This window comes from Monodelphis domestica, chromosome 2, assembly GCF_027887165.1.
Source record: "Monodelphis domestica isolate mMonDom1 chromosome 2, mMonDom1.pri, whole genome shotgun sequence".
Taxonomy (NCBI): Eukaryota; Metazoa; Chordata; class Mammalia; order Didelphimorphia; family Didelphidae; genus Monodelphis; species Monodelphis domestica.
Genome location: NC_077228.1, coordinates 385354697 through 385382370, shown reverse-complemented (window position 1 = coordinate 385382370; position 27674 = coordinate 385354697). Strand labels below are relative to the sequence as shown.

The window sequence follows — 27674 nt, the reverse complement described above, 5'->3', positions numbered from 1 at the left end:
GTCTTCTTTTTTTTTTAAATGTGGTTTTCTCTGTGCCCCTCTGTGTTTTGTTGTGGTCTCTAGGAAATCATGTGTGCCCGGATTGTGATCTACCTGGTCTTAGGCAGAGAACACTAAAAAGCTTGGGTAGTAATGAATCTGGATCATAGGTGCAACCCCCTGATAATAGCTTTTGAACCTCTATTACTCTCTGGCTTGCTCGTCAGAGGACACAGGACTCCCAACAATTATTTTGTCAGTCCTATACAATATGAATTGCAACAGGGACCTTCTGGAATTGAGGAGATTAGCCAGAAGGCAGATAGAGGAGTGAAAGCCTTGAGCCTGGTCAAAATGAGAAAGGAAAGGAAAAATAGACTTTAAAGGAAAATCTCAACAAGGGGAAACTGAATTGGAAAGTCAAAAATAAAAGAGGCTTAGTAACTGCTAGATGTGGGAGAAGTAGACAAGAATGACACCAGATTCTCAAGCCTGAATGAGAACATGAACAATACAATAGAACAGTAACAGAAATAGGGAAGTCTGGAGGAGGAGCTGATTGGGGGAGGGGGCAAGATAATGAGTTCAATTTTAGACAAGTTGAATTTGAAGTGACAGCTAACCTTTATTTCCAGTCTCTCTTGCACCAGAAGTGAAATTATTCATTCTAGAAAGAAGGTCTCTCAGCACAAAAATAAACCCTTCACATGCTATGGGGCAGCATCGAGTAACCAAAAAGCTACTACTATTATTCACATTTATATAATGCTTTCTATAGAATTTTCACATAATCATCTAATTTATAAACCTTAACATTCCCATTTTACAGATAAGGAAGCTGACATGGATTAAATGTTCTTTTCACTATGCAATAATGCCACTTCTAAAAAATATTTTATTGATATACTTATTTTTTTTTAACATCACAACCATTTCTCAAACCCATCTCATTTGAATTCTCCTTTTAATCAAGAAAGTCAAGTAAAACTCGGCCCACAAAGCAATTAGGTCTGAAAGTCTATGCCACATTCCACACAGTTTTCCACTGAGATCTCCCAGTTTTCCACTGAGAGGGGTTAAGTGTTTGTGATCATGGGTCATTGCATCTGATCTAAAGCATTTACATTTATGTGGTAATTATGCAGCATGTTTTTCTGTTGGTTTGATTTCCTCATTCCGAAATCACTTCATCTAACTTTTTTCATATTATCACTGATACAATAATATTCAATTATGTCCATATACCACAATTTGTTTAACCATTCCCCAATCTAGGGGTACCAAATTATTTCCATGTTTTCACTACCAAAGAGCATATTGACTGCCTTCTTTTTACAGATAGAGAAACTGAGGCTCAGTGATTTTTTTTGCCCCCCCTACCACTACATATAACAAAAGCATATATAAATACAGTGTTCTCAACTATTAGGAAATTCACAGGAGTTTCAGTAATCAAAAGCTTCTTCTAAACTTCCTCACAAAGCCTCTCCAGTTCTGGAATCATGATTAAATCAATCCCATCATTGTTCCTGAATGATGTAAGTCATTGGCCCCATTCAACATCCAGGTAACTGCCCTTCTCCCAAATGCCCTTCCCAAGTCACTACTCCACTCTGAGTGTAGTCTCACCCATTAGAATATAAACTCATTGAGGAGTGAAACTGTATTTTGTTTGAGGTTATATTACAAATTACTGTGTTTAACCACACTTTTTGTTGTTTTGGCTTAGTTATTCAGTCTGCTCCCATTCTTTATGGCTCTTTTGGGGGGGGGGGGTTATTGGCAAAGGTACTGGAGTGGTTTGTCATTTCCTTCTCTAGCTCAATTACAGGTGGGGAAACTGAGGCAAATGGTTATGAGACAGCTATAGCAAATGTGAGCTTGGATTTGAACTTGAGAACATGAGTCTTCCTTATTCCAGTCCTGGCCTTCTAGTCATCTAGCTGCCTGCCTTGCTGCTACATAATAGGCACTTAATGTTTCTTTTGAACTTAATGTTTCTTTTTTCACTTTTTTCATTCATCCTTGTGCTTAGATGTATTTATAGGCAATATTTTGACCCACGCCCTTTCAAAATCCTTTCACATAATTTCATAACATTTATCTCTCTGCAATAAAGGGCAGTTGTTCTAAGTTCAAGCTCTCTCTAGTCTCTCTAGAAAGATGGGTATGAAGGGAGAACAACAGGAGTGTTGGACTATTATATTGTTTTAATGAGAATAAATTGCTCACTTTTCCAGCATCAAAGAACAAAAGGGGGAAAAAAGGCACCATGAGTATTTGTCTATTCTTTTCTACATGGTATTTTCTCAGTGAGTTTGGGTGGTTCATTTGCCAAGGCAGCAGACAGTTACAGTTTGTTTTATTTCTTCCAAACATTATAGCAGAGTGTCTTTCCCATTCCAGAACATACGACTTGGCCACCTACAGTGTCACATTTCTAGGTTAGGTTTGATTCCCCACCACCTTCATCTTTGGGCTTCCAAGTCTTGGTTTCATGTTAGTCTGATCTCAGCAGACTAGCTATTTTGCTAATTATTTCCTGAAAACAATTCAAAGAGATAAGGCTGAATTTTTGAGATTTTCCTTAGAAGACTTCAAAATCCTCACCAGAACATAAAAATTGTCCCAGTATTCCTTGTGATAGTAAAAAAAAAAATTTCTAGTATGAACCTTACAAAAGAGACTAAAAAAATAGTCAGAGCATTCCAGCATAATATTTCTTTCCTCATTTCATCCATCTACTACTAAAAACCTCCAAAAAGATCTGAGTTTGTGGGCCACTTAATACTGGTATAATCTTGGGCAAATTATTTTAGCACCCTGGGTCTCCAGGGGCTGAATTAGATAGTTTCTAAGCTTCCTTTTAGGTCCAAATCAGTCATCCTTGGAAGGTTATTCTTCTTTTCCTCTGGATTTAAAAGGATTAAAACCAAAGGATTAGAGTTTACCTTTCAACCTTTAATAACCTTTAGTCTCAGAGTGCTAAATTGACATTTATGGCTAGGCAATATTAATAAAATCCAAGATTAAATTCTCAATGATATTCAAGCCTCTATCTAATCTATTCTAATTCTGTCTACTAAGAAAGGAAAACATTAACTTCCTTAAAACACTATTTCCCTTTGATAAGAAATCATATTCCATTAACAGGAAGAGGGAGTGGAGCAAAATGAAGCCATACCTGACAGAAACACAAGTTTTGCAAGACTAGAGAGCATAATTCCTAAGTCAGCTGTACTAAAGAGAGCATTTCTAAGGGAAATGTTTTAACTTAGGGGTGTATTGGTGGAACGACTAATTTGTGGGAGGTGGTTGGGTTTTTTTTCTCTTACTGAATTAACTCTTAAATGGATTAGAGAGAAATGGTATTATGAAGATAAAATCATTCCCAGTAACATGATTTCAATGTTGATGTAATATTCAAGTTGGAACAAGTTTCCAAGATATTCATGCCATGGACCTGTGGGTGGAAGAAAACTTTTTCTCATGCCTGAGACCATGATGATCTTTTTAGCTCCAAAAGGGGAGATTGTGCTTTATTACAGGGCTCTTTGACTAGGAAAGAAGCCTGTGAAGTCTTGGGTGACATATTGTGACATAGATTATCTCAAGTTGGAGGACTTTGGTCTGAATCTCTGCTGCTTGGAAAGCAGGTGGGTGATATAATGGATGGAGCACTGGAACTAGAATCAGGAAGACCTAAATTCAAATCCAGCCTCAGACCTTTTTCAGCCTCAGGCTCCTCATCTGCAAAAAAAGGGGAAAATAGCTGAACTTACCTCCCAGGGTTGTTGTGAAGATAAAATGAGATAATATTTGTAAACCTTAAAGAATCATATAAATGGCAAATGTCAATTAACTTCCTGGGCAGTGAGGTAGTACAACAGACGGAGTACCCAGTTTGGAGTCAAGAAGACTCATCTTCCTAAGTTCAGATCAGGAATCAGACACTAGTTGAACAAATCATTTAACTTTATTTGCTTTAGTTTCCTCATCTGTAAAATAAGCTGGGGAAGGAAATGGCAAACCACTTCAGTATCTTTGCCAAGAAGACCCAAGTGAGATCACAGAGACTCAGGCATGCCTGAAAATGACTGAACAAGAACAATAAATTAACTTCCCTGGACCCAGTTCACCTCCTCTGAAAAAAAAAAGGGGGAGTTAAACTTGACCTCTGACATCCTTTCCAGGTCTGTGGTCCAGGATTCTATGATCAGTGAATTCTCAGTTCCCTTCCAGCTCTAAATCTATGATCCTATAACTCTGTCAAGATAAAAGCTCAATTCGATATAGACTTGAAACCAGGTATCAAGTACAGCAGATGTTTCTGAGAATTTGTTTAAGCCACATTCCTTATAGCTATGGTTGTTCTCAATAACATCAGTAATTTTACTAAGCTGTTATATATGAAGGGTATGGTACTTTAGCCTCAACAGGTGAAAAAGAGTATGAAATTAAATTCAAATCAAAAGATCATCAGTAGTATATTTGTAAGGTAAGATTAAGAATCCCTATACTAGATGGTCTGGAAAAATTCAGTGTCAGTGACTTTTATATGGCAATATTTACCTAGGACCCACAAAGATCTGGGTCAATCTAAAAACCATATACAAGGGGCATCTAGGTGGTATCACCAGATCTAGTGTCAAGAGGACCTAAGTTCAAATCTGGCCTCAGTCACTTCCTATGTGACCCCCTGGGCAATCACTCAATCCCAATTGCCTAGCCCATACTTCTCCTTAGAACCAATCCCTAGTATCAATTCTAAGACAAAAAGTAAAGGTTAAAAAAAAAAAGAACCATATACAAGAGAATCCCTGAAACATACTCTTGGGACCAAAGGTCTGATGAGAGGAGTTCTAAAAATAACATTGAAATGGTAGCCACTCTTATTAAACTAGTCCTAGGAAGGAAACCCCCCTCTTCCCCCTTTCCTACTATTGCACCATGCCCATGTTTTCATTGTTAATATCCTAAGATGAATTAATTAGCTTTAGTTGCATGAGAGATTTAAGAGTAATTTTGCAGACGAAAGATAGAACGGAAAAAACAAGAGCACAAAGTGATCAGCCCAAGACAATTGTTTGTCTCTGCTTAATAGATGCTCAGGATGAGGAAGTCAGAAGAGTGGTGGCTGACCTTTATCCATAATAATGTCAGGATGTTATTGCAATATTCAAGCTGCTCTTGCTAACAAGATGTGAATGCATATGGGAATCTTTTCTTGTCATTATAAAGTCATATTTTCTAAATTTATTTTCAGTATTTAAACACATATATTTTCAACTTTTGGATGAAATAAACTGTAACTAAAAAGGGTCACTTCTCTCCCTTAAGCCCAGAAAGTCACAGATATTACTATAAAGCCAAATAAAGAGAATTCAGCCATTCTTAATTAAGGACTCAAACATCCCCTCCTTTCTGATACTCTCTTGGCCTCTGGCTTCAGTGACACTGTGCTCCCATGAGACTCCTCCAGTCTCTCCAACTTGGGCTCCTCACTTGGCTCATTTTTCTCTTGCAACTTAAATGTTGCTGACCCCCAACATTCTGCCCTTGGCTTTCCTCTCTCCATGCTTTCTTCCTAATGTTAAGGGTATGGGAAGATCGCTGATGTGAAGGAAGGGATCAAGATGAGAATGCAGGATGAGATCAGGGAACTTCTCTGGCCAGAATATGGTGTGCAAGAGGAGGGGTGTACTACAAATAGGCTGAAAAGACAAGTTGGAACTAGATGGTGGGTGTGTTTATATGCAAGCTTAAAGAGTTTTAATTTTAAACAACCAGCAAAGAAGGAATCATTGAAGGTTTTTGAGCTGGGAAGTAACATCAGAAACATCTCCTTTCAAATTCCAATTTTCATATTCTTAGGAGGATAGGCAACATGGTAGATAGTCAGGAAGACCCAAGTTCAATTCCTGCATTAGATACTTACTAGCTTTGTGATCCTGAGCAAATTAATTAACCTCTCTTGACCTCAGTGTTCTCATCTGTTAATTGGGGATAATAGTAGTGCCTGAGTCATATAAAGTACTTTGCAAACCTTAAAATGAAAAACAAATCCTAGCTATTATTATCATTATTTTTCAATTATCTTCTGAATTCCTTTCCATCTCAACAATTTTTAAACTAAATTGCTTCTTCAGGATCACACATCCCTTTGAAAGGACCTCAGAAACCATCTAGTTCAACCCTGATTTAAAAAAGACTCCCTTTTACATTATGCCTAATATATGGTCATCTAAGCTTTTGCTTCAAGATCTCAAGTGAGGAAGTACCTTTTAACTTGATGAAAAACCCTATTCCATTTCAGGAGGGTTCTAATCATTAAGAAAATTTCCCTCATATCAGCCTCAATTTGCCTCTGAAATTTTCACCCGTTGCTATTAGTTCTGCCTTCTGAAGTCAAGCAGATTAAGTCTAATGCTTATTCCTTGTGACAGGCTTTTCCCTATGACACATTCTTCCCCCCCACACCCCCAGTTTTCTCTTCTCTAGAATATCCCCTGTTCCTTACCTATCTTCATAAAGTCTAAGCTTGAGGTCTTTTACCTTCCCAGTTTTCAACCTCTGGATGAAACCCTATACTCTCCCTCTGTTGTACTTGGAAAGTTCATTTAAAAAAACAAAACAAAACAAAAAACTCCAGTGTAAGCCCATACATTTATCCATGATCAAATGAGATACTTGTAAAGTAATTAGTACAGTTCCTGACAAAAAGTAAGTGCTTAATAATTTTCTTTCCTCCCATCCCTATTAAATATCATTTTTTAAAAATTTGGCTTAATATTCTAGGCTGTTAACTTTTAAAATCTAATCTCATATTTATTTGTAAACTATCCTTCTCAGCTTTTTTGCCATAAGCAAATCTGATAGGCATACCATCTATGTACTCTTTTTTTACTCTTTTGACTTCCACCTCTTTGATTGATACCTATTCATTTAGTTCATTTTTCCTCATGTGGTCTCCCTGACCTCCAGTAACCAAGTTTAACCTCACAATAAGCTACTTAAATGTTTCACAAGCCACTACCCTCCCCTCCCTTGTCTGTCCCTCCCATCTACCATTTACTGACCTATAAATTTTCATTCCTAGGTAACTCCCATTATCTGATTTCCCCAGGGCAGTTCAGTCACTGGAAAAAATCAAGGCATGATACTGATTTTAGGCCACTAAAATTTATGGCTCATAATATCATGGAAGCCTTAGCTTCAATGTAATATTTCACTGAGAGTAGTGAGGTTATCTGGCTTGAACTCCCTTAATCCTCCTCCATTTCTCAAACTTCTCAGTGATGCTCTCATCTTTTCTAGTCATAGGAGGGGTGGGTAAATCCCTCTATTATACCCTTGACACCATTCTCTCCTGCCTCCTGTAGGACTCTAGTCCAAGAATCATCTCCTCTCCCCTCAAGCATCTTTAGGTTAATCTTTCCCTGTCCAATGGCCATTTGGTCTACCCAAACAGAAAAGGCTTTTTCTTGACCCTTCTATCCCCAATCTTCTCTATTCTCCACTTTGATAATGAAAAAAGTGTTATAATTTTAAAAAATTCTCAATGCCTTTGCTTCCTGTGAACTCTTATCAATCTTTTGTACTTGGACTTATACACCAAACTACTTAACTGGAATTTTTTTTTTTATCAAAGCTCACCAGTGATCTCCTAATCTGTAAATCTGATGACCTCTTTTTAGATGACCATCTTCATTGATTTCTCTGAATATTTCTGACATTGTTAACCATACCCACTCCTTCTAGATCAAATAATCACTCAAATCAGCACTTACTTATTAAGCACATGCCAGGGGCTAAAAATACAAAATGTCCTGAAGGAGCTCACATTCTATTAAGAGAAACAACATTTATATTTGTATATCGTGTGTGTGTGTATGTATGAACATCATGTGTATATACAGATGTGTGTATATATCATGTGTGTGTGTATATATAGATGTATATATATATTTGTGTGTGTATACAATATATAGACAAGATAAATACAAGCAATGGTGCAGTTAGGTGGGGAGTAATGTGGGAATTAAGGAAAGACCTCCGTGGGAGACATAGTGTTCAAGGGGGAAAGAAAGAAAGAGATTTCTCCCTGGATTACAGAGATAATAAATTCCTGGTTATCTTCCTGTCTCTCCAAATAAACCCTTTGGAGCTCTTCAACCTGTTCTAAACCCCTAAATGTGACTGTGCCTCCCACAAAGGGTCTGTTCGTGACCTGGTACACTCTCTAAATTCCCTCTTTCCTAGGCAATCTCACTCACTTTTACAATTTCTTCTACTCTTTCTAAGGAGAGGGCTCCCAAATCCATATATCCAGTAATGACCCCTCTTTCCTGGGCTTTAGGATTCCTATATTTCCAACTGAATGTCTCACTATCACTTCAATTTCAGCATGTCCAAAACTGAACTCAATCTTTCCCTAAAAACTTGTTCTGCAGATGAAGTATGATTTATCACTTATTTATATGGGTTTAGGATTTGGGGTTTTGGTTTTAAAAGATTACTCTATTACAAAAATGAATAATATGGAAATAGGTAGCAAGTGATAATACATGTATAACCCAGTGCAATTGCTTGTCAGCTCCAGGAGTGGGGAGAGAAGAGGGGAGGAAGAGAAAATGAATCATGTAACCATAGAAAAATATTTAAAATTTAAAAAAATAAAAATAAAACGTGTTCTTCCTTATGACTTAATTATAACTTTTGTTGATCACATCACCAATCTTTCCCCCATGTATTTAATTTGGGGTTTAACTCTTTCTTCTCCTTCACCTCTTCATCAAATCAATTACAAGACCTGGTTTAACCTCTTCAAACTTTCTCACACTTGTCCCCTCCTCTCTTTCCCCAATTTTATCTCTCTTGTATAGGTCCTCATAACCACTTAGTGCAATAGTCTCTCTCTCCCTCTCCCCCCCCCCTCTCTCTCTCTCCCTCTCTCTCTCACTTTGTTTCTCTTTCTCTCTCTATAATAGTTTCTCTCTTTGGAAAAATCTTTACCTACCATCCTAGAATCGATACTGTGTATTGGTTCCAAGGCAGAAGAATGGTAAAGTCTTGGCAATAGGGGTTAAGTGACTTGCCCAGGGACATACAGGTAGGGAGTATCTGAGGTCAAATTTAAACCTATAACTTCCCATTTCTAGTGGTGACACTCAATCCACTGAGATACCTAGCTCTCCCCTTTATAATAGTCTCTTAATATTGCTTCCCAACTCCATTCTCTATCTCTGTCTATACAACTTTTATACCACTTCCTGAATAATATTTCTTATGCACATATCTGGTCATCTAACTCCTTGGCTCAAAAACTTTAGTATCTTTCTATTATCTACCAGATGATGAAGTCCAAACTATGTAGGAAGCAACAATCAAGGCCCTCCACAATTTAGCTTATTCCTTACTTACTCATACCACCCACTTTATGCCTACTATAATCCAGCTAAACTGGGCTATTCTCGTGTTTTTTCAATGTTAATACAGCACCTTGAATGTATCTAACCCTAAATTAAACATTATGTGTGTTTGGTATTACACACCGATAATAAGTAACAAAAGCATTTAATTCTGAACAGTCTGAAATTTTATGAGGACAGAAAAACTTCAAATAAAGAACAACAATTGTTTTAGACATGCTGAATTTGTGATCTGTCAGTTAGAGAATGTCTAAACAAATTGAGGCATGTGAATGTAATGAAAATAGGGAATATGAGAAATTCAGAGAAACATGTTAACAAAATAGAGCTAATACAGGCAAGCTCAAAAGAGCTTGCCAGATGAGAAGCTGAGAGGATGGAGATAAAATTCTTCTCCAGAGTGGACCAGAAACTAGTCCTCACTAAAACTACCACATGACATGTCCAAAACAACTCACTACTTTTCCCCACTAATTCAATCATCTTCTGAACCACATTATTATTGCTCAAGTTACCCAGTTTGATAACCTTGACATCCTTTTTAAATTCTCACTTTCAGTCACTTTATATACTAGTTGTCAAATCTTGTTTCTTCACTTGTAATCTCTCTCTTTTATGTCCCTTTCTTTCCATTCACACTTAGTTCAGATCTTATTCATCTCTCATCTGAAGAACTACAATAGTCAAGTCAAGTCAACAAGTATTTATTTATTAAAAAAAAGAAACACCTTACCAACTCTTAGGATAGATGCTAAGTATGGGTTCTATGGCAGAAGAAAAGTATGGGCTAGACGATTGGGGTTAAGCCTAGGGTCACGTAGGTAGGAAGTTTCTGAGGTTACATTTGAACCCAAAACCTCTTTTCTCCAGAACTATCAATAAGTATTAATTAAGCACTTATTGGACTCCACGATGCAAATCTCTCCCTTCTCAAATCCATGGTCCACATAGCTGCTAAAGTACTTTTCCTAAGCAGTCATGTCATCACCCTGATTAATAACCTGACTCATTGTGTTTCCTTAATCAAGAAATAAAATTGTCCATTTGACATTTAAGACTTTTTTATAATCTGGAGCCTTCTTATCTTTCAAGCCTTCTAATAGATACTCTCCTTCCCCTCTGTGCTACCATTGTCCTATTTGCTCTTCCTTCTACCTGATACTCTGTCTCCAGTCTCAGATCTGGACATCTTTTAGCAGGTGGTTCCCCATGTCTAGAATGCTCTATCTCCAACTCTTTACTTCCCTAGCTTTTTTCAAGACTCAGTTCAGATGGCATATTCTGCAGGAGGCATTTCCTGCCCTGCCTTCCCCAGTCACTCAAGACTTCCCATCTATGGTTCCCTCCCTTCTTGTATGTAACTACTGACACATGAACTCCTCCATTAGTATGTAAGCCCCTCAAGGACTGGGACTATTTTTGGTTTTGCCTTGCTTTGATTTCAATAGTTTCTGGCACATTGAAAGGTTATGTTATTGGTTGCCTGGTGCTCCATGGACCACCACCATGATGTATACCATATAAACATTTATTGGTATAAGCCATGGCAAAAACCAAACTTTATTTTATTTAATAGTAATAATAACAATAACAACAATAACAATAATAAATAACAGTGCAACTTTGCTAATAAACACAAAAGAACCAATATGGCTTGGCACATTTTCCCCAGAGACTGCCTTCTGCCCCTCAAACCTCTGAAGAAACATAGGCAGGTTATGGTAGGAGATGAGCCATCCACTTTATCTGATGACTGCAAGTAGTTAAAACCGTCGTAGGTCTACTCATTACCCATCTCCTCCATGGGATTATCTTCTAAACCAGTGTCTGTCCCTCCTCCAGGTAAAAGAATTTTTATTTAAGGATCTATGTAGGAGGGTGTGTATTAGCTAATGCAGAATTAGGAAGGCAGAACAAGGAGCAAAAAAAAAAAAAGACACGTAAACAGTTGTAAATGAAAATAGAACCAAAAGAGCAACTTTATATGAAATGCATTGACCAATACTGATTTCAGAAGATAAGTGAAATTCTTGAGGTTGTATATGTGCAGCTAAAGGAGGTAGGAGAAGGGAGAAAAGACTAGATTATGGAAACTGTATATGGTTGTTGCTATTTTAAATATTGTTGCTATTTTGGACAATTTAGATTTTTTTTTCTGATACTAGGAATAATTGAGGAAAGGCAGGGAATGTAAGTCAGTCAATAAACATTTATTAAGTATTTACTCTGTGCCAAACATAGTTTAAAGAAAAGTAAAACACAATCCCTACCCTTTAGAAGCTCACATTCTAATGGGGGAGGGAATATTCAAATAACTATGTAAGGGCAAAGTAGATAAAAGATTAAATCAGAAAAAAGGTGCTAGAAGTGGGGGACACTGGGAAAGGCCTCTTTCAAGAAGGTGAGAATTGAGCTGAGTCTTGAAAGAATTTAGGATGGAGAAGTGAGGAGAGAAAGCATTTCAGATATTGGAGAAAACACTGAAAAAGTCTGGTGCCAGAAGAGGGAAGGAGGATGAGGAACAAGAAGGCAGGTACTGTTAGATCATAAAAGTACATGTAGGGATGTAAAGTGTAAGAAGCCTGGAAATATAGGAAGGGGTAAGGTTGTAAAGGGCTTTAAATGTCCACAAAAGTATTTTTATATTGGAGATAACAGGGAGCAGCATATGCAGAGGTGACAAAGACCAAACTTTATCTTATTTAACAATATTTTATTTTTCTCCTAATATATATAAAAATAATTTTTAACATTCTTTTTTGTAAATTCTGAGTTCCAAATTTTTTCCATTCTTCTGACCCTCTTTCCCTGGGATAGTAAACAATCTGATATTGATTTTACATGTGCAATCATGTAAAAGTTTTTCTATGTTAGTCATTTTCTGGAAGAGATCTCAAATGAAAGAAAAAGAAGAAAAAAGAAAATGAAATATAGTATGTGTTAGTCTACCTTCAGATTCCATCAGCTTGGAAGGCATATGGCATTTTTTGTCATGAGTTTCTGGGACTGTCTTGGATCTTTGCATTATTGAGAATAATGAGCTGACCTGTACTTCAGGAAAATAATTCTTGGCAGGTGAGAGGAGAAGAGAATAAAGTAGAGAGAAAGTTGGGACAGGGAAACCAATAAGAAAACCATTTATTGTAGAAGTTGGGGCATGAGACAATAAGAGACAATACCAGGGTGTGGTGGCTTTATGAGTGCAGAAAAAGGGATGCATAGGAGAGATATTATAAAGATAGAAATGATTTGGCACAGAGAGCATATGTGAAGTATGACAGGAGTTGAGAATCAAATCAAAGTTATGAACCTGAATTGAATGGGAAGATAGTGGTGCTTTCAACTACAAGAGGGATGTATATAGAAGGGTGAAGCATTTGAGGGAAAAGATATTAATTCAGTTTTGGACGCGGTAGTTTGGAATACTCCAGAGCATCATTTGAGATGTCTAAGAAGCAACATATGACAAGAGACTGGCACTCAAGATAGACCATTAAGCCTACAGAGAGATAATAAATTAACCCCCGGGAGCCAGTAAGATTACCAAGTGAGACAGTTTAGAGAGAAAAGAGAAGGCGACCCAGGGCAGAGTTTTGGGGACAGTCATGGTTTGTAGACAAGATCTGGATGAACAGGAGATTCAGAAGGTGTCAGTTAGGTAAAATAACTAGGAGAGATCAATGTGTCAGAAAGACTTAGAAACGAGAGAGTATTCAGGAGAAGAGTGTGTCAAGGGCTACAGAGAACAAGAAAGGTTAGGGTTGAGAAAAGGGCATTGAATTTGACAATAAAGAAATTATTGGTGACTTTGGAGATAGCATTTTCTGAGATGGAGTAGATCAGGAGAAGCCATTAGAGTGATATGAAAGGAGGAAGAAGTAAGAGGAAGCTCTTGGGGAATGGTCTCCATTTTTTCAGAGATAATAAGTTGAGGCACAGGAGGAGTAGATGTCCTGGGACACTTGACAAAGGGATGAAAAGGTTTGAATTGGAGGACAAGTCAAAGTGGGAGATGTAAAAGGATTGTTTTGCGATCATTAGGGTCCACTTAAGAGTATATAATAATATTAATTTGTGATGGACACAGTCACTATAGCAGCTAGATGACACAATGGATAGAATGTTAGACCTGAAGTCATGAAAATCTGATTTCCAATCCAGCCTTAGTTACTTACTGCTAAATCGTATGACCACAAGCAAGGCATTAAACCTCTCCCTTACCTAAGTTTCTTGGTCTGTAAAAAGGGGGTAATAAGAGCATCTACATCCTCAGTTTGTGGGAGGATAAAATGAGATACATATTTGTAGGGTTTTGTGAACTTCAAAGGACAATCCAAAGGCTAATAATGATTGCGATCTTTACTATGATTATTACTCTTCAGTTTCATTCAGTGAAACAAAAGCAATGACTGGTGGTGATAGGACAAGAGGGAAAGTCAATCAGAAATAGAAGGTAGTTTTCAGCTGCATTGATTGACAAAAGGATTGAGATAGAAAAAGTAGTAGAGAGTGGTCACTTCAGGGGTGACAGCCTAGAAAAGAAATGAAAAATGGAAGGATAGGAAGTCACACTGACAAAGAACAAGGTATAAGGTTATAAGACAGAGGGAAAGAATAATAAAAGGTCATGAATAGATAAAGGGACTTCAGAGTTCTTGAACATAAAAATGGAAGATCTGTAGGTGTCTGCAAGATCTGGTGTATGGCAATCAGTGTGTGGCTGAGATGGTGAGAACTAGGTCATGGGAATTGGGAAGAATGAGGAACTTTGAAATTTAGATCTTTGAAGGAATAACAATATGTATATTGAAATCTCCTGACACAAGGGCAGGAGTTGGACAAGTGAGAAAGACTATTGAGCCAAACACTTCATTCATTAAGGGAGGAAGGAGAATATCCTGAGGAACATATAGATAGATAACAACCATCAGAATGTGGACTGGGGGATAAATTTGAATAGTGTTAAACTTAACTGAGGAGAGGTTGCTGAGCAATGATGGTAAAAGGGGAATCTAGAGAAGGAGCAATGGGGAACAAGAAGGTGGAATAATTGTTCTGTCATTTTTCAGTTTGGTCTAACTTTTTGTGACTCCCTAACCCCCATTCACAGTTTTCTTGGCAAAGATATTGGAGTGGTTTGCCATTTCCTTCTTCAGTTCCTTTTATAGATGACAAAACTGGGGTTAAGTGACTTGCCCAGGGTCACACAGCTAGTGTCTGAGGCTAGATTTGAATTCAGGAAGATGAGTTTTATGTTTCTTTTTCTTTTTTTTAAGATGATTTCTTTACTCTAGGTCCAATACTCTTTCCAGAGCTGTAAAGTTTGCAAAGAACTTTATATACTTGATCTTCACAACAATCCTGGGAGGTTGGTGCAATTATTATTCCCATTTTACAAATAAGGAAACCGAGGCACAGAAAGGCATATTCTGTCTCCATCCACCATCACTGATTGAGTCAAGGAACTAACTAAAAGTATTGAGTAAAACTAACAAGTACTGAAATGGTGGCTAAGGATTTGGTGTTATTAGAATAAGCCAGGTCTTGGTGAATACAAGCAAGGATGGAAAAAAAGTTTAAGATAAAAGCAAGTTTGTTGATAATAGAACAAGCATTCCAGAGAGTATCACAGAAAGGGTGAGTAGATCTAGAAGTAAGGAGTATATCAAAAAACAAAGTGAAGTTGAAAAAAAAAAGACCAATAAATCTTTTAATTTAAAGGAAAAGAAATTTAGTTTTTTTATAAGTAGTAACAATAGTTGGAAAAAACTGTTCATATTTGAATTTCTGATAAAGGCAATTCTCATCTATATAGCACTAAACATTTTTCATCACAAACACACTAAGAAATAATATTATCATTGTTATTTTATAGAAACTGAGGATCGCTTCTAAATGTTGGTGCCAGAACTCAAGCCTAGGTCTTCTGACTCCAAGATCAATATACCAAGATGCCTCTTAGGATAGCAACAGACTTCCAAAGCTACATATTAAAAATGCCATGTTCTCTTCACTTATCCCTAGATTTCCTTTCTAGAAATAAAAATAACTATGTATATGTCACTACTGAGATTACTATGCCTCAAAATTTACAGGTAATGGATTGAAACTTACTAGAGTGATAAATGCAAGTATCGTGTTTTCTATTATAAGTGTAATATAAATAATTTTTCTAAAATTATGTCAGAAGTAAAGAGACTCACATTAAAAAGAACTCTGTGATTTACCACCTCGGGGAGTTGTGGGGAGAGGAAAAGAGAGAGGAAGGGAAAGAATCTGAACTTCAAAACATCAGATAACATTTGTCAAAAATTACATCTCCATGTAATTGAAAAAAATAAAAAAGTTAAAAATAAAAAGAACCCTGTTTTGTAGGTATGACCTTTTTTATAAGGTTTCTTTGTTTTTTTTTTTAAGCAAACACCTGTATTTGCAACCTGCAGTTATACCACTTTCTGAGAAGGGTATAATGGATATGAAAAATCTAATATCTAACCCCAAATCATGTTGGGTTAACTTCACTCTAAGAGAACAAAGATTTAAAAAAGGACAAGCGTGGAACATGTGTTCATGCACTCATAAGAGAAAAAGGGAAAAGCAATCAGTGTTTACTGACCAGAAAATAGAAAGCCTGGGTAGGGAAAAAAAATGACATCTTGTCAAGCATCTAATGAGGCAAAAATGTTAGTGAGGTAGGAGACCAAAAATTAAATGCTATCAAACTAAATACTTGTCATACTATCCCTTTCTTCAGGGAGAAAGGAAAGTCAGAATATACTTTTCCCAAAAGATGTGTACTGCTTTCAGGTACTATACATCATCTATCAAAACAATGAAAGCAAGTTTCTAGTTGTTAACTACCATTTTAAAGGAAAATGTTAAAATTTCTTCGGCAGAGAATAGAGCTGTATGAATGACAAGGGAAAAGGATCATTACAAGTTGTGAAGAATTACAGCAATTATGCTCAGCAATAAGATGATCCAAGACAATTCCAAAAGGCACAAGATGAAAAATGCTATCTACCTCCAGAGAAAGAACTGATGGAGTCTGAATGCAGATCAAAGCATACTATTTTTCACTTTGTTTTCTTTGTGAGCTTTTTTTCTTTTTCTTTGATATGTGTCTCCTTCTACAACATGACTAATATGGAAATCTGTTTTGCAGGATCACACATGTATGGACTATATCAAATTGCTTACTGTCTCAGGGAATGAGGAGGGGAAGGGAGGGAGGAAGAGAATTTGGAACTCAAAATTTTAAAAAAGAATGTTAAAAATTGTTTTACACAAAAAATTATTGATCAAGAAAATGAATTACAACAATTTATTAAACCTCAATAGAAGCTGCATAATAATAAAATGGATCCAAAGCCAGAGCATGTGAGTATGACTTAGGCAAGTCATTTCACCTTCTAGGCGTCAACTAAGGTCTAAAATCCCTTCTATCTTTAGATTCAGTGAACTACATAAGCACTTTGCTCTTCACCAACACCAGCATGCATTCCGGAGGGCATGAAGATTGGCAGTAGGATACAGATGTTTGGCAGTCATCCAAAATTCTGAGATTCAGCATTAGGGAACTGACTACAACTGTATCTCCACCCCCAAAACACACACCTAACACATCCACATTACCTCCTTCCCTTCCTCACCTAAAAAGTCTCCAAGAATTTTCAGACTCTTCTGAGTTAGTGATAACTGAAGAAGTAGGGATATTTTTCTCCTCTCCTCCTTTAGGGTATAGAGATAGGTGGTTCTTTTCCACAGATGAATTTTTTGGGGGGACTAAGCAAAAAAAAAAAGCTTTCTAGAGAAAAAGAACCATTTTTAGTCATTCTGATCCTGGAAACAAGAAATTGCTCCCCATTCAAAAACAAATAAACAAAAAACAACAGTGTGGTGATAGAAAAAATAGAAGATTCTAATATTCCAGGGGTACTAGGATCTATTTATTCTTCCTTTAAGGCTGAAACTACACAAATCTAAAGCAGATTCCTTTTTGTGGGGAAGAAAGGAGAGCTCTGAGTTAAAATCACTCAACCACTTTAAAATAATGTGACTAAGACACAAGATAAGAGTTTCTGCGCTGATTTTCCTTGTGTGCACCAGTAGCTTTATGCTAACTGGACTTTATAAAATAGCCTTTTGGCTTGTTATTTGTAAGAAAAAGTCCATTTATTTATGAAAAAAGATTATGCTACCAAATAATAAAGGCAGCAATGATATAGTGGCTATCTAGGCTAATCAAGGTCAGAATGCCCTAGGTTTAAATCTCACCTCTGCTCCATACTGTGTATGTAACCGTGAACAAGTCGCTTAACTTCTCTAGGCTAAAGTAACTCTTGAAGTCAGGAATCCTTATTCCTTTGTGTGTCACGAACTCCTGTGGCAGTTTGAAGCCTATGGATCTCTTCTCAGAAAAAAAAAATTTTTTCTAATGCATAAAATAAAACACAGTGCATAGAATGACAAAAGAGGTCAAGTATCCCGACATACAGCTATCAAAATATTGTTTACAAAAAGTTCAAAGACTCCAGGTTAAGAACCCCTGCTCTATGTCTATAAATTACAGACCTTTATTGGTTAAAGCAGTGGTTTTCCAATTGTGGAGCTCTGGGGGATCCCAAAGCCCTTTCAAGATTGGATAGGAGGCTCTTTCAGTAAGTCAGGTTATAAATGATGAAGGTCTGGGACAACAGTGACAAAGCAGAGAAAATACTGGCTGTGGAGCCAGGAGACCCATTTTATATCACAAACTCAGAGCTACAAGACCTTGGGCATATCCCAACATCTATATGACTCAGGCCACTCCTTTGAATTCAGTATGTATTAGGTACAGATAGAAGAGGGAATTTCCACATCTGGTATTTTCCACGTGGATGAAATAAATCTTAGATCCTTCATGAATCATCCTTTTAAATCACAAAAGTTTATGACAGTCTTAAGTTATCTTCCCTTCACCTGTAAACCCTCTACCCTAGTTCAAGCCTCATCCTCTCTTACCTGGATTTCTGTCATAACCTACTTTAATAACCTCCACTCTGTTCTCTCCCCTTTCCAAGCCATACTTGGCAGAACTGACAAATTAATGTTATAGCTCTAACCATGCCTTCCATCATTAAAAGTCTTTAATACTTCTAGGATAAAATCCCAAACCTCCTCAACCTGAGTGGAGATTTGAGAGATATTGTAGAGACTGAGGAGAGATCTGAGAGATGCTTTGGAGGCTGAATTGCCCAGACTTAGTCACTGATTGCATAGAGAAGTTGAAGCAATAGTCAGGATCGAGTCCAACAACTTTGTGTTGTATCTCCACCTCCACCTTCCTCCCTATATCAATGAATGCCCATTTACGAAGTCCCTTATATACAAGGCACTATATATAATACTAAGTCCTGGGGATAACAAAAATGGAAACCCCAACTGTCCGTGCCCTCAAGAAGCTTACAGTATAATACAGGTAGGTGCCATTTACAGACATAAAGGTAACATAAGATAGAATGTGAAAGGGACAAAGGAGGGTATCATAAAAAGGAACATTGAAAACCTTTAGGATGGAGGGATCACTTTGGGTGAACCACTTTGAGGGGTGGTGAAGGAGTAGGGTTGAATTAGAGAAATTTCCAAGGAAGAGGTGATACCTGAGTAAGGTCTTAAAATGAGAAGAAAATTAAAAATTGCTTTGGGGGTCAGGGGAAAGGGAGGGTTAGAAGCAATCCTGTAGTCTGTCTTTCCAGAAAGAGGATACTTGTCTGGGGAAAAATTCCCAACTCAGTGAGAAACAAGTGAGAGAATTCAGAAGCAAAAGTAGGAAATAAAATCTTTCCTTATTACAAAATTTCCAAGTGATTCCTGGCAGCCTTTCTAATAAATCATTAAATTATCTTGCAGTATGCACTTATGACAGGATTCTATAAACAGCAAAAACCTGGAATTTCTGCTAACGTTTATTACAAACTTCAAAACAGCACCCAAACCAAAGGACGAAGGAGAAAGGAAACAAGCCTGTATGTGTTAATAGAGCACTGATCTAGAAGACTTTCAAGACGTGACAAAGTAACATGCTATGTGCAGTAAACATATAAAAAAATCTCATAATAATAGTTGACATTGGCATATAGCTGGAAAAGAGTTTTCTATTTATATTAGTTTTCTGATTTGTAGTTGTTTTCAGTTGTGCCCAACTCTTCCTGACCCCTTTTGGGGTTTTCTTGGCAAAGATACTGGAGTGATTTGACATTTCTTTCTCCAGCTCATTTTACAAATGAGGAAAGGGAGGCAAACAGTCTTAAGTGACTTGCCAAGGTCACATGTCCAGGATGTATTTGAAGGAAAATTTGAACTCGGGTCCCTCTCTGATTTCAGGTAGGACACTAGCCACTGTACCATCTAGCTCCCCCTATTGTTATCCCCATTTTACAGATAAGAGAACTGAGGGGTTAGTGTTGCCAAAGTTTACAGGACTAGTAAGTTTCAGAAGTGATTCTCCAAAGGAGTCTATTCTAATAGAATAATTTCATCCACTTAGCATTTGCCTAAGTCCGAGTCCCTTGATTTCTCAACTAAAATTGTCACGGACAATTGATTTAAAAGAGCCTTCGTAGTACTGCCAGTAAATGATTCTCAGAGCTTCCTAAGATCTTTTGTTCAAGTAAGATTGATGTAGTCCTGAAACAGATGGCAATAATCACATTTCAATATGTGTTTTCAAATCTAAATAATATATCATTTTTCTCCACCCGATTCTTTCAAACTACAAAACAGCGCTCTTCCAAAATATTCAGGTTAAGCAAATCCTAGACTTCCTCCTCCTTTTCCTCTTTCTTTCTTTCTTTTTTTTTAAACCAAAAAGGAACCCTTTTGCAGGATTGACTCTGGACAACTGCCCTAGAGGCCAAAAAGTTGACCATATTTCTACATAAGGGACTGTGGCCACAAATAAACATGCGACTTCTTCATTGACAAGCAACAACCCTCCACCCCCAAACAAACAACTATTTTTAACCACAACTAAGGCCTGAACATCTGGAAGATTACATCAACATGACTTTTCAACTTCAAAAAGGCAAATTGCTCCCACAGACTAAAATTCTTTAAAGGGGAGGGGAAAAAAGAAGATAGAAATCCATGTTCTTTTCTCTTCACTTAAATGCCCTAAATCTGACTAGCCAGAATTAAATCTTTTCTTTTAAAATGTTAATTTCTCTTTAAAAATTTTCCTTACAATTTTTTTCATTTTCCTAAAAACCAAAAGGCATTTTTAGCAGTCGTCTTTTATACACCATTTCTTTACTTTGCCTGGGAATGATTTCATGTATATGTCTTAATGTCTCAGATAAACAACAATGTCTCCAAGGCTGTATGGTACAGTGCAAAGAGAACTGAACCTCAGTTCAAAAACCCAGTTTTGCTCTATACTTCCTGTAAGCTTTGAGTAAATCACTTAACCTATCTAAGATTCGGTTTTCTCATGTGTAAAAATGGGGATTAGCCTTAAGGATTGCAGCTTTAGATATATGATCCTAAGGGCAGGAGGTTATTTCTTGACTCTTTTTATATTCTACTCTCCAGTGCTTACTCAGTAAACTAATAAATGGTGAAAGGAATGAGGCTTTTTAATGCAATTGGTGATTGATATTCCCACAGCTAATTTCAGAATACTGAGAACAATAAATTTCATATTATTTGGCTATTCTTCATAAACTTCATAAACTCTTAGAATTATTTGAAAAAATAAATTGTATTATCTCCACATAAATGAAACCCTCCCAAAATATCATAGTTTAATTTCTCTCCAAACAACTTAAAAAAAAACAGCAACTTTAATTTATTTAAGATTATAGATTTTCCTTTTCATCCCCAAGACTATTTATAGCATCCTGAGGTTAGCAGGTTATCAAGTATCTAAAGTAAGGAGATAAAAAAAAAAATCCTGTTTTGATAAGATCAAAGTTAAAGTCTTTTTTTTTTAACAAATATTCTTTGAACCATTTTTAGTTGTTTTGGGGTAACTCATTTCCTTCCTGAAATATTTAGTGTAAATATTATGTGTAGGAATAGAACAAATCATCTACATAGGGGGCACAGGTGACATCATGCCAGCTGTTCCATTGGCATGCACTTTTCTGACCACTGGGCTTCTATTTCAAAGACCCATAGAAAACAAATCTCATTCATGACCCATAGGTATTCATCATAGTGCTCTATACAGTCTACTATCCAGGCAATAAGATTGGGAATAAATTATAGTCATTGTATCTATATCAGAAAGTCAAAAGAAAGACTAGTCTGCCTTATGAAACTAAATTTTATTCTCTAAGTGACAAAAATTATGTTAGAACAGCTTGTGCCAATACTTGCTTTCAGTTAAGCAGATATGAGGGACCAACACTGAAACATGGTGTTGCCAAACTGCAATCCATGCATGATTTAAAATAATCCCACAGATCAGCCTTATGAGTATGTACACTAAATCCTATTATAACATTGCTCATTGTTACACAGCTTTGGATACAGGACAGATCAAATTATGTCCCTGAAATATGTCAACTATGTAAAATAAAAGTCTGTTTCTGCATCCCTATATCAGCTTTAAAAAGAAGTTTCGGAGTTCCAAAAATGGTCCTCACACTTATGTATTACTGAATATTCTCTTGGAAGAACAAAGCAAAGAAAATGAAATAAACATTCTTGTTTTTTTCTCGTGTAGAACAAACTGTTATTCATCCAAAACAGCTAGATGAATGCCTTTTTTCAAGGTTACTGCTGATTATCTCCTAAAAATGGAACATGAAGACATAACAAAAACAACTAGATCCACCACCTAACTTCCTAAGAAAGTAACACATTTCCAGGACTCAAAATTGGATAATTTGTTTAAGTTAGGTCTTTGAGAAGAAAACACTAAAATATTTCATTCTAACAATTAAGGAAGATGTATATGTGGGTACCATTCATAATCAAATGCTCTATTTTCTCCCTCAAAGCCTTATTTTTGTTCAATTTTGCAATAAAATTCAATTCACATGAAGTAGTATTATTGAGAAGCAGTCCAGGACAGTGTGTGTGTGTGTGTGTGTGTGTGTGTGTGTATGTGTGTGTGACCCCCAATCACTGGATTATCAAAGATATGGATTCAATTTCTAGGTCTTACTACTACTAGCTTTGTGCAAGCCAACAAATCAAAACGTGAATTGTTATTTAATTCATTATTATTATTATTATTGTAATCTTATTCATGCTCTCAAATCTATGATTTTTGATTTTAAGTGTCCTCATCCTTTATTAATGCCCATTACATTCTAAACTTACATATTACTTTATAGAAACTGAAATAGTAGCTATGAGAAATGTATCACATTCCATCAGTCATCTGTAATGACATATTCAATTTAAAGCCAAATTATAGGTATTTACATAGTCACACTGCTAACTTCCTCCCAGAAAGCTGTTGTTCAAAGAAAATGTCTAGTTAATGAACTGGATGGACATAGATCTTCAGATTCATTTAGAAGCATGGGTAAGAGCCTTAAATGCACTAGCATAGTAAGTACCTCGAGTTTTGGTTCACCCATCTATTGTACTTAAAAAGTGGTCCTTAAGGTATGCTTCATGACTTGAAAAGAAAAGGAAAAAACTGGTTTAAATAATTGGTATTTGAGTAACTACTATATATGTGTATTATGGTGCTCAAAGTTCAACATTTAAAAAGGCAATTCATTCTTGGTTTTTTGTTTTGTTTTGTTCTGTTTTTTTTTTTGGGGGGGGGTGATTTCAATGAAGTAGGAAAGTCCAATAAGGAGAACCTTCAAGCCAATACAGACCAGTGATTTAATTAGCACTTACCAAGCATTTACTTAGTGGCAGCACTGTGATAAACTATGAGTTTACAAAGAAAGGTAAAGCAACAAGAAACAGAGCCCAGTCTGGGTCCTCAGAAAGCTTATATTCAAATTCGAGGACTAACACATAACCTACAAGTTATATAAAGACAGGAATGAAAATAATCACCTAAAAGGGGGAATCAATATATTAATGGGTGAGGGGGGTGGGACTAAAAAGGCCTCCTACATAAGGTGGGATCTGGACTAAACCTTGGAGGGAGCCAAGGAAACTAAAAGAAGGAGATAAGATCTTGGGCAGAGTGTTATAGACATGGGTGATGGCGAGCATTAAGGCACTGAAGTGGGAGTTGGAGAATTATGTGTGAGGAACAGCAAGTAGGTCCATGTGGCTGTTAGAAGATAGAAGGCAGTAATTTGAAAGGAAGGATGTAGTCGAGTTATTAACAGCTTTAAATGCCAGAGAATATTATATTTGATCCTGGAGATGAGAGGGAGCCACTGAAACTTCCTAGGAAGGTAATGGGGATGAGAGGAAAAAGGAGGGGTGACATGGTCATACCTACACTTCAGAAAATACCTTACTGAAAAATCACTACAGATCATTTAATGTTCAATACAGTATACAATATTATCCTATAATATTATATACGGTCTTAGAGAGTTGCCAGAGAGTACTCAGAGAGGCTAGGTAACTTGTTCAGGAGCATTTGTTGCCAGAGGTGAGACTTCTACCTAGGTCTTCCTGACTGAATTCAATTCTTAGTCCATTGAGCCATGATGCCTCTCAAGCTAAAATATTCATTTTCACAATGAATTGCTAATAATTCCTAATTAGTACCATGAATTAATGCTTATAATCTTGCCAACAACTGTCACAAGGCACTGTGAAAACTGCCATATTTTGGTTTATTTTTAGTTTTCTTTCTGTTTTATATAAGATGGTACAGAAGGGCTCACTGATCAGGGTTTTTTTCTTTTTTTTTCCCCAAAAGAGTCATTACTATTAGATAATAGCAACATTATTTGTCAAGTGGAGGATATGGAAGAAGGAAAGAAAACCGAGGCAGAAGAGGACAGTGGGCACAAAAAGCATCCCTTGGGGTCAGACTGCCTCAATGCATTCTTTCTCTCCTTTTCTTCATTCAGATTAGAGCTAATTAAGAAAGATTAACAAATCAGTTACACATGTCTCATAGGATTGTTTACTACTTTAATCTGGTGGAGTCTCAGCCTCAAGGATAAACTAGGTATGGATTAACTAGGTCAAACCACACATGGCACTGGCCAGATCAGGCAAAAAGAACAGACTAAAAGAGGAGGATGGGCTGAGGGCAATTATTGAATCAATCACTCAAATGCTCAAGATAAAGTAAGTCGACAGGATTGGGAACCAAAGGGGTAGATAAGAACAATAGTGTTTATCACTCGAATTCAGTGATTCCTAACCTTGTTTTTATCATGGGCTCCTCTAGTAGTCTAGTGGGGAAAAAAAAACCCCAACATTCGGGCAATAAGCACTTATTAAATGCCTACTGTGTTCCAAGCATTGTGCTAAGTGCTAGTGAAGTCTATGGACCCCTTCTTAGAATATTTCTAACGAACTGAAGGAAATGCTTAATTTCCCTTAGAGTTTAGTGAAAATCAAGACAATTTTTTCCCTGACCCTCTGATATCTATCTTGCGGACCATGGAGAGTAAGGAGTAGGAGTGGGGTCCCTGGACTCCAGGTTAAGAACCTCTGCTAACTTATCAAAAAGAGGTCTTGTCTGGGGGAAGCTGGGTAGCTCAGTGGATTTAGAGCCAGGTCTTGAGACGGGAGGTCCTGGGTTCAAATGTGCCCTCAGACACTTCCCAGCTGTGGGACCCTGGGCAAGTCACTTAACCCTCATTTTCTAGCCCTTACCACTCTTCTGCCTTGGAGTCAATCCAAGACGAAAGGTAAGGGTTTAAAAAAAAAAAAAAGAGGTCCATTCTATCCACTACCACCTTTACGTTTCTTTTCCCAAAAAACAAGTCACTTTTAATGCTGTTGTTGCTCAGCTAACCTACTATCGTAAAAAAAGCCCCCAATGGAGTTGGTAATCCATTGATACCTGCTCTAATGGGGACTTTTTTTTTTATACTATTTATACCTTCTCTCACCTCTATACCCTTCCTACACAGAGAGCCACCCACACACAAACATGCACACACACAAACACGGAAATGTAAGAGCTTGGTGCTGTGACATTTCTCAGGAGGCCAACAGCCAGGGAATCAGAATTAAACTGGGAGCACACTAGGGATAACATAAGAACAGGCTTTTGGTTTTGTTCTTTTGGATAGTTTATTCGTGGGACTGGCGGACGGCTCATCCCCCAAGAGCTCATTTCGCCTGAGGCTGGGACCCCAGGATTAAGGTCCAAATGCGGGTTGCCTGGCACAGGATTTGGAGAGGTGGTGGCGGCTAATCCAACTTCCTTCCTCCCCCGAGCTTTTCGATCCCCTCAGGCCCCCAGCCTCAGGAGTATCTCTAGCACCAGCAGGCGGCAGGGGCAGGCACCCGGATAAGCTCGCCTAGAAAAGTTGGGGTGGGGGTGGGTGGTGCTCCGGGCCGGCGGCCACAACACTCACCTAGTTTCTCCGCGCGCCCGGCCAGCGGCGCCGATGCTGGGAGTAGCAGCAGCAGCAGCAGCAGCAAAAGCAGAGATCGCAGAGTGGGCAGCAGCCGAGGGGCCAGCAGGGGTGGACCCGCTACGCTCCAAGGCGCGAGGTCAAGGTTGCTTCCCCAGATCATGGCTCCACCGGCGGAGGACGCCAACTTTCTGGGCGCTTCTTCTTTTCCAGGCAGACCACACTTTCCTCCTTGACCAGCAGCTTGGGCCAGTAGCTCTGGCCTCCAGCTGAGCCTCCCCCGACCCCCCCACCTTCTCTTTGGGCGGGAGTTGGGGGCTGGCCGGCAGGATAGATTGAGTCCGAGCCCGCGCCACTTCAGCCGTTTATCCACTCCAGAGCAAACTCCCCTAAGAGGGCCGGCTACCTCGCCTCTCTCTACTAGCTTCTCATTGCCCCGAAGGAGGTGGGGGGCGGGCAAACCTCGACGTTCCCATTGGAGCCTACCCTCTGCCCAGCCCGCGCCAGGGGTGCCTCCCTCCCCTTGACCACGCCTTCTGCAGGGCAGGCTCATAAAAAGGAGGAAGTCGCTCTCCTAGGTCCAGAGAGGATGGAGTCTGTCTGTCTGTCTCTCCAACCACCACCCCCGTTCTTTCCTTTTTCCTTTATTTCTCTATTTCTTTCTCTCCGTTCCTCGTCCTCTTTTTCTCCCCCCTTTAGACTCCCTCTTTCCCTTTGCTCGCTTCTTTCTCTTCCCGATGCTTTTCTTCATGTCTCCTTGTTTCCCCCTTTCCTGTTTTTCATATCCTTTCCCAGAAACAGTGCAACATTGGAGAGTGAGCGTGGAAGCAAAGAACCTATGTCAGATATGGGCTATAATGCATTTAACAAACTGCTTGTGTGACCTTGGTCAAATTCAATAATCTCTCTGGTTTCTTCATCTATAAAACAAGGAAATGATTTCTAAGATGATTTCTATCTCCATATCTATGATCCTCACCCTCTTTTCCTCTTCTCTCTCTCTCCTCCACCACTCAACCCTTTCTTACCCTTTCCCCACCTTCATCTTCTGTCTTCTCCCTTGCTGTTTCTCATATGTACAATACTCTGAACTAGGCAATAAACAATTGTTGCATATTAGACTATCTGGCCATAACACCCCAAGAGGAAACGAAGCTACTTTTGTTCCTAGGGTAAAGAAAGTGTTCAAGTGTTCAATAACCGGTGTTTCAGAGGGTGCCCAGCACAGCAGTCCTCTCAATGCGTTCTGCAGCGTCATACTCCCCACCTCTGTCCTCTGAACCCCTCCATGTATACCAAAATCCTTAATTATTTGAAAAGATAATAATTAGAACCTAGTGAAAGTTCTACTTCCTTTGAAGCCTTACTTGGTCACTGCAGCAATGGCCTTTCTTCTGAACAGCTAATGCATTTATCCTCTGTCCCACACAATTTGGCACTTAATTACACGCTGCTTTGTGTCGTTCTTTAAATACTACTTGTGTTTTAGTGTTGTCCCTTCAATTAGACTTTAAACTTTCTTAAGTATGGGAACAACAGAATCACAATACACATTTTAAAGTTTCTTATGTGGAATATTATTTGTGAAATCTTAGAACTAGACCTTAGACTTTAAAATTCTTTTTCAGCTCTGATATTGTCAGTCTCTACCAGACCCTAGTATATTACCTCATAAAACAACCTATTCCTTAGCACCATAATAGCATGGACACCAAGAAATTAAACAAATTAGACTTATAAGTAAAAGAGAAGTCAATATTTACTTGGCTTATAGAACCAAGAATTAGATGCTAACAGAATCAAGCCT

General features: G+C 37.8%; 1 protein-coding gene across 3 annotated transcripts in view; it reads right to left on the bottom strand.

Moving 5' to 3' along the window:
• DCBLD1 (discoidin, CUB and LCCL domain containing 1) overlaps positions 1-26359 on the bottom strand; it is a 105914-nt gene extending 79555 nt beyond the window's left edge. For all 3 annotated transcript variants that reach the window (XM_007484477.2, XM_056818681.1, XM_007484478.2), the window contains exon 1: positions 25868-26359. In XM_007484477.2, the coding sequence (XP_007484539.1) occupies positions 25868-26030 (163 nt within the window). In that variant the 5' untranslated portion in view covers positions 26031-26359. The remainder of the gene's footprint in view (positions 1-25867) is intronic.
• Positions 26360-27674: the final 1315 nt, after the last annotated feature.